Source organism: Tamandua tetradactyla, chromosome 20 (assembly GCF_023851605.1).
Source record: "Tamandua tetradactyla isolate mTamTet1 chromosome 20, mTamTet1.pri, whole genome shotgun sequence".
NCBI lineage: Eukaryota > Metazoa > Chordata > Mammalia > Pilosa > Myrmecophagidae > Tamandua > Tamandua tetradactyla.
Window position 1 is genome coordinate 13,921,301 of NC_135346.1, and position 13,886 is coordinate 13,935,186.

The 13,886-nt window shown below is 35.7% G+C and overlaps 1 protein-coding gene across 6 annotated transcripts in view; it reads left to right on the forward strand.

Moving 5' to 3' along the window:
• DDX46 (DEAD-box helicase 46) overlaps positions 1 to 13,886 on the forward strand; it is a 97,854-nt gene that overhangs the window by 62,720 nt on the left and 21,248 nt on the right. For all 6 annotated transcript variants that reach the window (XM_077138493.1, XM_077138492.1, XM_077138491.1 and 3 more), the window contains 5 exons: positions 3,151 to 3,315; positions 3,822 to 3,984; positions 5,411 to 5,604; positions 7,280 to 7,417; positions 7,732 to 7,881. In XM_077138493.1, coding sequence (XP_076994608.1) covers positions 3,151 to 3,315; positions 3,822 to 3,984; positions 5,411 to 5,604; positions 7,280 to 7,417; positions 7,732 to 7,881 — 810 coding nt within the window. The remainder of the gene's footprint in view (positions 1 to 3,150; positions 3,316 to 3,821; positions 3,985 to 5,410; positions 5,605 to 7,279; positions 7,418 to 7,731; positions 7,882 to 13,886) is intronic.

Genomic DNA, 13,886 nt, shown 5'->3' on the forward strand with positions numbered 1-13,886 from the left:
TCTCCAGTATCTTAGAGCAGCTAGAAGTAAAACCCTAAAATTGTAGAATTGTAACCCATACCAAACTCCAAAATCTGTTTTTTTAAACTTTTTTTATTAATTAAAAAAATTAACAAACAAAACATTTAGATATCATTCCATTCTACATATACAATCAGTAATTCTTAATATCATCACATAGTTGCATATTCATCATTTCTTAGTACATTTGCATCAGTTTAGAAAAAGAAATAAAAAGACAACAGAAAAAGAAATTAAATGATAATAGAGAAAAAAAAGACTATACATACCATACCCCTTACCCCTCACTTTCTCCAAAATCTGTTTTATAGCTAATTGTTGTGATGTGCTTTGAAGTGTATTGCTTTTTTATATATATGTTATTTTTCACAAAAAAGATAGAAAAAATGCATATTTCTTCTAACCTCCAGTGTTTTGGAGCAGCTAGAAATAAAAATCTGAAATAGTGGAATGGCAACCCATAACAAGCTCTGAAATCGGTTCTGTGACTATATGTTGAAGTGTACTTTGAAAATCATTGCTGTTTCTTTCTTTTCTTTGTATGTATTAAATTTAACAATAAAAAACGTTTTAAAAAAAGACTATAGCAAACATCATACTTCATGGTGAAACTGTCTATATAGGTAACATCATAAAATAATGAGCTCCTATTCTACATTTTACTGGATGGTCCTATCCAGCGCAGAGTCTTAGTTTCCCAATTGATAAAATAAGTATGAGTTTGATTAAATTAAGGGAATTTATTGGCTCATGGTTTTGAAGTTAGGAGAAGTCCAAAATCAAGATGTCAGCAAGGTATGATGCATTTTACCTAAAGATCTTCAAGTTCTCAAGTTGGTTGCCAGCTATCTTTGGGACCTTGGCTTTTCTGCCAAGGATTTGGAAGTCTGTATTCTGTAGGGCAGGCTGCTGGTTGGGGACTCTTGAAGGTTTTGATGAATTTGCCAGTAGAAGCTGGCTGGCTGAGGTAGTAATTGAAATTCTTTCCAACTGCTGAAATCATTAATTCTCCCTGTGAGGCCTTTGGCTTATTGGATGAGAGTTCTCTTATAGCTGAAGGCAGTCTCTTTTGTTGTTTGTGAATGTAATTAGTCCTAGATGCCGACTAGGCTATCTAATCATTAACCGACTAATGATTTAAATCCATGAAATAGCCTCACATTAACAATCAGGCGAGTGCTTGCTTGACCAAACAACTGGACACCATAATTTAGCCAAGATGACCTATGAACTTAACCATCACACTGTCACATGGCAGTGTCTTCTCATTTTTCTTTTGTGTTTCATTTGACTTCCAGCTTCTGGCTCTTCCTGTGGCTCATGCTCTCTGTCTGACTTTCATTCTATTTATAAAGAACTCCAATAATCTGTATTAAAGCCCAGTGTAAATCAGTTGTTCACACTTTAACTAAAAATAATATCTTCAAAAGGTCCTGTTTACAGTGAGTTCACACCCATGGGATGGATTAAAAACGTGTTGTTCCTTGCCTCCTCTTTTCCCCCTGGGGGTACATAATTCAACTTACCACATATAATAAACCAAATAAAGGTATAATGTTTGAAAAGGAAGAAACAAGTTTTATTTGCAGGTATATGCCTGTTTTTACAGAATGCTCCAAATAGACTACAGATAAATGATTAGGATTGATAAGCAAATAGTAAAGTTTCCTGATGCAAAGTTGGTAAACAAAAATCATTTATATTTCTGATAACGAACAAGTTAGAAAATGTGCTTTAAAAGATATATCATTTGCATAGGCCACAGTAGCTCAGCAGGCAGAGTTCTCGCCTACCGTGCCAAAGATCCGGGTTTGATTCCCAGTGCCTGCCCATGCAGAAAAAAAGATATGCTATTTACAGCAGCATAAAAAAATTAAACCTGACAAAAAATGTACAAGATTTGTCTGGAGAAGATTATGAAACCTTATTGGAGGACATTAAAGAAGACCTAAGTGATCATGGTAATGAATATACAACCATGTGATGATTGTGAGCCATTGATTGTATACGTGTATGGACTCTATATGTGAAGATTTCTCAATAAAAAATATAAAAGTGTAGATTAAAAAAAGAAGACCAAAGTTGATTCTTATATTTATGTGAAGAGCAGAGGATGAAGAGTAACCCTCCTGAAGAAGAGAAACATGGTAGGCTATGAGAGAAGATACTCCTTGAAACTAGCTTATTTGTCAGCTGAAAATTTAGCTTTCCTGGATCTGCTAAATCGAGTTCTACTTGATCTTATGTCATGTTCTCTTTGACTTTGTTGGTTTGTGCAATTTAGAAAAGCATCTCTATGCTATAAGGGAAGAACAGTAATTGTATGTATTTTGTCAGTAGTCTTTAATTGAAAGCACTGACATGTTTTGAAACCATTATTCTGGCTGCTGGATGAGGACTAGATTTGAAATGAGACTGAAGTAAAGGCAAGGAGAACTGTTAGGAGACTATTGAAATAATCCAGATGACAGATGGTGGAAGCTTGGACCAGGAACCCAGGAGTTCCAAGTGCCTTGATAAGGCTGCCCCTTGCCCAGACTCTGCATAGTCTTTGGAGTGAAAATGTGATCCCAGAACTCTCTATATTCCTGGTAAAACCTTCACACGTCCCAGTTTTACTGCACTCACCATCTGCCTTGAAACCATCATCAATAATCTTATTCGTGATGTCTTTTTTTCCCTGTTTATATTAGTCAGGGCAAGAAGCCCAGATTTCCTGTACTCTCAGGTTCTATTGCACCTAGCCAATAGATGCCCCCACTCCATCTTTACTAGTTTCTCTCCAGCTTTCTTTTGTTTCTTCCTGTAGCTTTTATAAGTATTTGACACATAATATACTTATTTACTATCCAACATCATTAGAGTATGCTCCATGAATATAGAAGTTTTGTCTGTTTTCATTGCATAGTCCTATTCCTTAGAACAAAGAGAGAGAGCTCTTGAGTTGCCATTTTTTGAGATAGGGAAACTGTGAGATGAGCAAATTAGGGGGAGGGAAATCATCTGTGATATTCTGAGGTAGCAAGTTAAAAGTCAACTGTAATAGACCTTCACAAAAGTTCCTTCTGTTAGTTTTAACAGTTTATGATTTTTGGAGACTATACTCATTTATTTGTAATGTTTTCACAGGTCATGCGCATTGTGGATAATGTCCGTCCTGATCGACAGACAGTTATGTTTTCAGCTACTTTCCCCAGAGCTATGGAGGCTTTGGCCCGCAGAATCCTGAGTAAACCAATTGAAGTGCAGGTTGGAGGCAGAAGTGTGGTTTGCTCAGATGTGGAGCAACAAGTGGTGGGTACCGCCCTTAACAAATCCTCAGTTCCCCTGATTTAAGGCATTTTGCATGATCCTTTTGAGAATCATTGTTAAATAGGCAGATAATTTTTAAAATTAAGTAGTACATATCACGTGCAGCCTTCAGTATTTTATCAGATACACTTTAATAATTCCATGGAGCTGGTATTAAAGTGCTGTTTTAGATTTCTCCCACCAGAAGTGGTAGATAGAAATGTCACATAACTATCTTATTCTTTGTTTAATAGGATGTGAAGTTAAGAGGCAGAAAGATCATTTTCTCACATTTGTGTGAAATTTGTCACATTTCTCTCATTCTCTGAAAGTTCCATTTTTTTTTATCTCAGTGGTTTACCAAATAAAATCGGTTTTTTCCTAGCCCTTCCTAGGGATACACCAAGATATTATCATTTATTCATTCACCACAAATAAAATGAATATTTCTTTTCAAGGGTGTATTTGAATTTTTGCTTCATAAACTTGGTATAATTTTGTTGTTTCAGATTGTAATTGAAGAAGAAAAGAAATTCTTGAAGTTACTTGAGCTTCTAGGTCATTATCAAGAATCAGGATCTGTCATTATATTTGTGGATAAACAGGAACATGCTGATGGTCTTCTGAAAGATTTGATGAGAGCGTCTTATCCTTGTATGTCTCTTCATGGAGGTAATGTTTAATTTTATTCAACCAAGAAATATGTCTTAAGTACTTAACTTGCCAAGCATTACACTGTGTTCTGAATGAAAGTTTGTTCTCTGTAATTTGGAACTACATTTTATATAACCTGCTCCTCATCTCTGAGGTGGTGGGGGAAGCATTATTGACCCATCTTTGAGATGAAGAAAATAAGATAACACATTGGCTTGACCAAATTCCATAGCCGTTAATAAGCAAAGGAAGAATTGAACTTTTATCTTCTAACTTGTATAATACTGTTTCCATTGTACCGTACTACCAAGAGGTTTTCGTGATTCATGTTATAGCTGTAGTTGAATTTCAAGTAATGTTTAATTTCTGTCACACATCACCATTATTATATATATGTTTGACATAGAACACCAAATGTATAGTTCAAATACAGTTTGAATTACTTGTTATATATAGCTTTATTATAAATCACTCCGAAATTTAGAGGTTTAACATCAGCTTCATTTATTTTGTGGTTTGGACAAAGCTCACCAAGTATGTTAAGTCTCCAGTTCATGCTTTGTCGGCTGGGGTGCCTGAGTATGGGCTGGGGATCTGTCTCCAATTTGGCTCACTTATATGGCTGGCAATTTGGTCCTAGATGGGAGCTCAGTTAGGATGTTGGCCAGGGCCTCTGAATCCTCCTTGCCAAGTGGCTGCTTGTCCAAGAGGCAAGAACTGAAAGCTACCAGGCCAGTTAAGGACCATACCAGGAGCTGACGGAGCTTTCGTATCCACCATATTCTTTTGGTCAAACTAGACACAAAACTAGTCCAGGTTCAAGGGAATGAGGACATAGACTCTACTTCTTGATGGGAAAGTATCATCCCCCATGCAGAAGAACATGTGGGATAGGATCTATTTTTTCTGTCATTTTTGGAAAATACAATCTGCTATACCAGGGCTTATGAGGATTGAAATTAAAAGGACTCTGAGGATATATATATATATATCCATATATATATATGTATTTTATTGTTTTTAAATTGTTAATTATAACAGATACAAAGAAAAGAAAGAAGAAGCAATGATTTTCAAAGTACACTTCAACAAGTAGTTATAGAACTGATTTCAGAGTTTGTATAGACTAAATGGTTCGGTCTTTTCCCCTTTACTCCAAAACCAGTTACTGAGTTTGAGATTGGGACTAGGCAATTAGAAGACTTGTACAGAAAGGACGCAGAGACAAGTGTAGTTATGGAAGATCCATAAATAAATTACTGGCCTTTTGTTTTGACATAAATTTCCATAGTTTTTTATATTTTTTATTGTACAGGTTAGAGGTGTGGTCATCATAAGTTGAATTTTTTATTCCCCATTTACTTTCTTTCTCTGAGTGTTCGAGAAAATGGAAATTTTAATTTGAACATGTGATTTATCGATATTCTTTTTAATTTACTTGCAGGCATAGATCAATATGACCGAGATAGCATCATCAATGACTTTAAAAATGGAACCTGCAAGCTTCTTGTGGCTACTTCTGTTGCTGCCCGAGGTCTGGATGTGAAGCACCTCATTCTTGTAGTAAATTATAGCTGCCCCAACCATTATGAGGATTATGTGCACAGAGCAGGACGAACTGGGAGAGCAGGCAACAAAGTAAAAATTTGTATTTTAATTAATTTCTGATATATGAAATTGTTTCTTTGGTATTTTAAGGGGTAGATAATAGAAGTTACAGGAACATTTTGAAAATTCTTAATCTGCAGTATAGAGGATATTTGATGATAATTATATATATATGCCTGTCAGAATATTAAAATTATCAGATAGCTAGTTGTTCAGAGTAGACAGATACTGTTAATGGTTTGTGTCCTTTTACGTTATTTTTTCCTGCATAAAAGTTTCTGCGTATATATGCATGCCTGTATACACTTTGGTATTTTTCATTACTTTTTAAAAAAAAATGGGATCATGACACGCACACATACAAACACATATATTATTTGTTTTTTTGACTCATCTGTATTCTGGTGTAACTATATAGATCTAACTCATTTTTTTTTTAACCTTTTAAATTGGGGCATCTTTATTTTTACAGCATCATCTTTCTTCTTGATGGCTGCAGAATATTCTGTTATTGTAGACATTGAGCATGATGTATTTGCTATTCCAATCTTGGACATTTATGCATAATGAAGTAGTAATATTGATAGCTGACCTTTCTGTGTAATTGTAAATGGTTTATGTTATTTATAAATAACCACATTTATGGAGTACTTACATGCTAGGTGCTAATCTTAGTGCTTTATATATATCATCTTATTTCATGTTCATGACTTGGCTTTGAGGTAGATATACTATTACCCCCATTTTATAGAAGAAAAAATGGAGGCACCTAGAATTAAGTTATTTATCTAAATTTACACAGTTAATAAGTAGTGTTGGGAAACTTTCTGTAAAGGGCCAGATTGTAAATATTTTACCTTTTGTGGGCCAGATATGTTCTCTGTTGCATACTTTTCTCTGTATGTGTATTTATAACCCTATAAAAATGTAAATACCATTCTTAGTTCAGTGGTAGTACAAAAGCAGGCCATGGGTCAAATTAGTGAATATTTAGATATTCCTGAAATAAGTCTTAAACCATGGTTTAGAATTATAAAATTTACTGGTGGGGCAGAGTGTTTTGTGAAATGGCAACATCAGTATGATTTATTACTACTCTAACTTCGATCTCCTTTATCTTGGCTAAACCAAAAAGTACTGGGGCTGCGGCATATGAGGACTTGGGCTTTAGACAGTCCCAGGGAGGTGGTACTGATCTCATTTTTGTGAAACACTTATAAAATTAAATATAGAAAACAAGTCATTTGTATATGTAATCAAACTCTCTCTATATTAAAATCTCTCATTGAACTTATTAAAAATATGGAAAGATACGTACTAGGAAATTAATATGAGTTAGGTGAGGGGGTGGTTTTGTAGGCTGTTGAGAAAGGAGAGAAGTAAAAGAAGGGAAAATAAAAATAATATATTATAAAAAACCAATATTATGACAAAACAATTGTGCATTTATATAAAATATCTATTTGTACTTATGTATAAACAAATGAGAATATCTATTTTCCTTATCATAACTTTAAATATTAAACTAAGATATTTTGTTTTGAACCATTAAAGAATTCAGTAGGATTCTTTTGTGGCCTTTAAAATTCTTTGAAAGAAAAGGATTTCTTAGGTTGTTCACAGTTAATCTTACATGGTATCTAAGTAGAAATCATCTTGTTAGTATCTGCTAATTCTAGTTGTTCTATTTTCCTTTATTCAATAGGGTTATGCCTATACTTTTATAACTGAAGATCAGGCTCGCTATGCTGGTGACATAATTAAAGCCCTTGAATTATCAGGGACCTCAGTGCCTCCTGATCTGGAAAAACTTTGGAGTGATTTTAAAGATCAACAGAAAGCTGTGAGTTTTGTGACCCTTTTTATTTTTGTACAAGTCATTAATGAGTTCTAAACCTCGAACATTTAATAATTGCAAATTATGATCAGATTATTTTTATGGGTTCTTTAGAGAGGAAAAAAAGTGAAAGCAAAATTCTTTTGCTTGAATTTAATAGATTGTATAGCCTACATAGACCTCTTGTTTTTTTTCACATGTTCACATGTAGTTTTTGTTACACTGGAATACCCCACCTTGAAATTAATTAATTGACGTAAATTCCTGAACATTTAAAAAGTCTTTACTATGAAATTAACTTTTTTGTTTTTCTTTGAAAGGAGGGAAAAATAATTAAAAAGAGTAGTGGTTTTTCTGGTAAGGGATTCAAATTTGATGAAACAGAACAAGCTTTGGCTAATGAGAGGAAGAAGTTACAAAAGGCAGCTCTTGGTCTGCAAGATTCAGATGATGAGGATGCTGCAGTTGATGTAAGTATTAGCGTTCTAAGCCTCATTCTTATGAGTGTCCTTCAATACGGGAGGTCTTGTCATATACTTGTTTTTTGTTTATATTCTTGGCAACATTTTTCTTTATGTGTATATATATTCACATATGTTCATATTCATGTATTTTTATAAAAATAGGATCGTAGTGTGCATTTTGCTTTCTGATCTTTACAACAGTTTATGTTGAAATCTTTCCATCTTAGTAAATTCATATTCTTTTTTTTTTGTTTAAGTGTTTTTTATTGTAAAATATACAAAGCAAAGAGAAAAAGCAGTACTTTTCAAAGCACACTTCAACAAGTAGTTACAGAACAGATCTCAAAGAGTTTGTCTTGGGCTGCCTTTCTACCATCTCAGATTTTTCCTTCTAGCTGCTCCAAAATGCTAAAGGCTGGAAGGAATATTAATGTAGTGATTCAGCAGCCATACTCATTTTGTTAAGTCCTATTTTCTCTGTTATACCTCCTCTTTCTCCTGTAATCCTCCCAATCTATAGGGATCTCTGGGCAATGCCTGTTTTGGTGTTTTCATGTTGAGAAGGGGTGTCCTCAGCAAAGGATTATCAATTGCACTTGTGTAGCAGTGTAAGAGAGTAGTACCTGGTTCCCTATACCTTTAAAAACATTGGTCCTGATAGTGGTTTTTTTTTTTTTTGGCTTTAATAGTTATATTTTATTTGCTCATGAATCTATAATTTCAGGAGGGCTCAATCTAGACAGTTCATCACTGCTATACAGCGCCTGGGATAGATGGCTCAAAAGCTAGGGGCTGGAATCAACTAAAGTCTCATTCATTCACATGTAATGTTGATTTTAGCTTTGACGGGGGCCTTAGCTAGGACTATGACTAAAACATCTCATCATTCAGTGTCCCTGCTTTGCTTTCTCACAGTATGGTGATTGGATTCCAAGAGTGAATGTCCAAGAACACCAGATCAATGCTGTATTACTTTTGTTTATTGTGATAAACAGAACAGTGGCCCCCCAAAAGGGTCACATCTTAATCCCTGGAATCTGTAGATAGATTCTGCTACCTTACATTGCAAAAGGAACTTTGCAGATATGATTAAGTTAAGGGTTTTTATCCTGGATTATTTCGGTGGACTCTATGCTTTTTATTTTTTAAAGTTGGAGTTTTAGAACATCCTCATTAATAATAATAGCCAACATTTATTGAGTGCTTACAAAGTACCAGGCATTGTGCCAGTTTTATTTCAGGGATTATTTCATTTACTCCTTGACAGTTGCCATATGAAGTAGATTTTTATAGCAGTACCATTTTATAATTGAGGACACTGAGGCTTAGAGAGAAATAATTTTTTCAGGGTTATGTGGCAAGGATAGCAAAGAACTGGGACTTGTATCAGTTTATTCTTACTTCAAATGAATTACACTTTGTTTAACCCAGAAATTCTCCAGTATACTTGATAGAACAGTTTTTTACCATGCTCCATTAAACTTTCAGAACACCATTTTTCCTTTCTTCTTTTTAATGTTTTTTAATTGTGAAAAATAACATATATACAAAAAAGCAATAAATTTCGAAGTACATTTTAACAAGTAGTTCAGCAGATTTTAAAGTTTGGTATGGGTTACAGTTCCACAGTTTTTCATTTTTTCTTCTAGCTGCTCTAAGACACTGGAGACTGAAATAAATATCAATATATTGATTCAGCAGTTACATTCATTTGTTAAATCCTATCTTCTCTGTTATACTCTTCTTTTCTTATGAAAAATAACATACTTATAAAAAAAGCAATAAATTTCAAAGTACATTACAACAATTAGTTGTAGAACAGATTTCAGAGTTTGGTATGGGTTAAAATTCCATAATTTTAGTCTTTTATTTCTCGCTACTTACTCTAAGGTACTAGAAACTAAAAGAAATATCATTATACTAATACAGAACTCATACCCATTTGTTAAACCTGACCTTCTCTGTATAACTCCACCATCGCATTTGATCTTTCTCTCACTCTTTAGGGGTATTTGGACTATGGCCATTCTAACTTTTTCATGTTGGAAAGAGGCTGTTGATAATATGGGATAGGGGAATAGAACTAGTTGATGTTTTGTAAAGTCTGGCTCCTCTGCATTTCAGGACCCATCTCGTCCAGGGACCCATCTGGAGATTATAGGCTTCCATACCCTAGTGTATGGAACCTTCGTAGAATTTTTTTTAAACTTTCTTTATTATATAACATATATACAAAGCAAAGAAAGAGAAAAGCAATAATTTCAGAGCACTCTTCAACAGGTAGTTACAGGACAGATCTCAGAGTTTGTCATGGGCTGCCATACTGTTCTTTCAGATTTTCCCTTCTTGCTGCTCCAGAATATAGAAGGCTAGAAGGAATAAATATTTTTTTATCATCACAATTGACTTTTTTTCCTTTTTTTTGAAAAATGGCATTTTTACAAAAAAGCAATGGATTTCAGAGAATAGCAGAACAGATTTCATAGTTTGGTATGAGTTACAGTTCCACAATTTTAGGTTTTTATTTCTAGCTGCTCTGAGATACTGGTGACTAAAAAGGAATATCAATTTAATGATTCAGCAATTATTCTAGTTTGCTAGCTGCTGGAATGCAATATACCAGAAATGGAATGGCTTTTAAAAAGGGGAATTTAATAAGTTGCTAGTTTATAGTTCTAAGGCTGAGAAAATATCCCAATTACAAAAGTCTATAGAAATGTCCAATCAAAGGTATCCAGGGAAAGATACCTTGGTTCAAGAAGGCTGGTGAAGTTCAGGGTTTCTCTCTCATCTGAGAAGGCACATGGCAAACACAGTCACAATTTCTCTCTCAGCTGGAAGGGCACATGGCAAGCAAGGTGTCATCTGCTAGCTTTCTCTCCTGGCTTCCTATTTCATGATGCTTCCTGGGAGGTGTTTTCCTTCTTAATCTCCAAAGGTCGCTTGCTTATGGGCTCTCTGCTTCTTGTGGCTATGTCATTCTTTGCTGTCTCTGAATCTCTCATCCTCCAAAATGTTTCCTCTTTTATAGGACTCCAGTAAACTAATCAAGACCCACCCAAATGGGTGGAGACATGTCATCACCTAATCCAGTTTAACAACCACTCTTGATTGAATCACATCTCCAGGAAGATGATCTGATTACAGTTTCAAACATACAATATTGAATAGGGATTATTTTGTCTTTATGAAATGGGATTTAGATTAAAACATGGCTTTTCTAGGGGACATACATCCTTTCAAATCAGCACAGCAATCATATTTATTTGTTAAAGCCTACTTTCTCTTTGTAACTCCACCATCACCTTTGATCTTTCTATTCCGCTTTATAGGGATATCTGGGCATTGGCCATTATAACTTTTTCATGTTGTAAGGGGCTGTCAATAATATGAGGGGGTGGGTATGGTGACTCAGCACACATACTTCTTTCCTGCCATGCCAGAGACCTGGGTTCGATTCCCAGTGCCTGCCCATACCCAAAAAAAAAAAATACAGTTGAATAGTATGGGGTAGGGAGAAGGAACTAGCTGATGTTCTGAAGAGGCTGGGCCCTCTAGGTTTTAGAACTTATTTGGTCCAGGGACTCATCCGGAGGTTGTAGGTTTCTGGAAAATTATTCTAGTGCATGGAACCTTTGTAGAATCTTATATAATGCCCTAGGTGTTTTTTTAGAATTGGCTGGAATAGTTTTATTTGGGTTTGGAAAGTTATGATAGGTAGCAATGTTTAACAGAAGCTTGCATAAGAGTGACCTCCAGAGTAGCCTCTTGACTCTATTTGAACTCTCTCAACCACTGATACTTTCTTACTTACACTTCAGAACACCGTTTTGTAAATCAGGAATTTAGTCTGATCTCGTCATTTGAAGAAATTGAGGCCGAGAAAAATATTTGGTCTAGGACCACTTGATAGTTAAGCACAGCCAAAATCAGAACCTAGAATTGCTGTCAACTCTGGGCTATTTTTTTCTATTATGCCATGTTGGGTTAAAATTCAATAAAGTCAGTGTTTTGTTTATTACTGTGAAACAGATCAACCTGAAATTTAGCAGGTAAAACAATAAACATCTATAATCTCACATAACTTCTTAGGGGTCAGGAAACCAAGCAGCATTTTAGCCAGGAACTTCTGGCTTAGGGTTTCATGAGGTTTCAGCAAGGCTGTTGACTGGGCTGTAGTCATCTGAAAACTTGACTAGAGCTGGATGATCTGCTTCCAAAAGACTAACCCACTTTGATTTTGGCAGAATGCCTGAAGTGTTTGCCAATTTGCTTGAGTGTCCTCATGACATGGCAGATGGGTTTCTCCAGGTGTGAATGACTCAAGTAAGAGAGACCAACCACAGTAAAGCCTCAATGCCTTTTATGAGCTAGGTATTATGACACACTGTCACTTCTACTTTATTCTATGTGATAGAAGCAAATTAAGTCCTGCCCATACCAAGAGGAGGCCCCACGTTTTGAAGGGAAGAGTATCAAAGAATTTATGATCTTTTTTTTTGGTAGGGGGGTTCATGGTCCGGAAATCGAACCTGGGTCTCCTGCATGGAAGGCGAGCATTCTACTACCAAACCACCCAATGTACTCCTGTGGTCATATTTTAAAACCACTACAGTCACCTGTTTCTGCATTACTTTTTTCCAATTATAAAATATAACATATGTACAACGCAAAGAAAGATAAAAGCAATAGTTTTCAAATCACATTTCAATAAGAAGTTACAGAACAGATCCCAGAGTTTGTCATGGGCTATCATTCCACCATCTCAGAATTTTCCTTCCAGCTATTCCCATACATTGCAAGCCAGAAGAAATATTAATATAGTGATTCAGCAGTCATACTTACCTGCCAAATCCTATTTTCTCTTGATACCTCTACCTTCTTCTTTGATCCTTCTCCCAATTTATGGGAATCTTTAGGCAATTCCCATTCTCACTTTTTCATTTGGAGAAGGGGTATCAACACTAAAGGACAGGGGTATGTAATTTATATTTTTGGAGAAGCTGATTCCTTTGGGCCTCAGGACCCGTCTGACCCAGGAACCCTCTGGAATTTATAGGTTCCAGGAAAGAAAATTTGGTGCATGAAACCTCTATAGAATCTCAGATCAAAACCTGTATAGGATTCTCAAGAGTCAGTGGGAGTCAAAATGGTTGGGGTTTAGCAACCCCACCATAGATAGTACTGATAGTACTGGCAATCAGTACTATCTAACTAAAGCTTGTATAAAAGCAGCCTCCAGAATAGCATCTTGACTCCATTTGATCTCTCTTGGCCACTGATGCCTTTATTTATTACACCTCTTTTCCCCCCGTTGGTCTGGAAGGCGTTGTAGATCCTACAGTGCCAGCACCAAACATCTCCGGGAGCCATGCCCTACACTGCCAGGGAGACCCTCATCCCTGAATGTCATGTTCCACTCGGTGGGGAGCGCAATAACTTTCCTTTTAGAGTTGGGGCTAGAGAGAGAGAGAGAGACCACATCTGAGCAACAAAGAGGTTTCCTGGAAGCAGCTCCTAGGCCTCGCCATGGGCAGTCTTAGTTTCTTCCTCACAGCAACAAGCTTCATAAGGGCAAACATAAAAATCAAGGACCTGGCCCATTTTTCTGAATGTCCTTGATGGTTGAGAGTGTACCCAGGCTTCCCAGATGGGAAAGTTCAGTAGTTCCATATTTATATGTTATATATAAATTTTTTCCTTTGGATTCTCAAGGGACTTCACCAACACCTCTCAATTATCAGCCCACCACATTCTGAGATGTGTCCTGGCTTTACACCATTCTACACAGAACTAGAAGGGCTTGACCTCTGTTGGACCCCAGGGGTCTTTGTTGTTCAAATGAACTATCCAGACAGGTTGATATAGATTATTTTTTTACGTTACTTTTAGCAATACTTTAAAAAATTTCATAATGAAACTTGATTGTTTTTCTGATTGTTAAAGAACATATGATTTTTAGGTCAATAAAGACAGAGAGCAAATACAATGCTGCATGAACCACTTAGGCA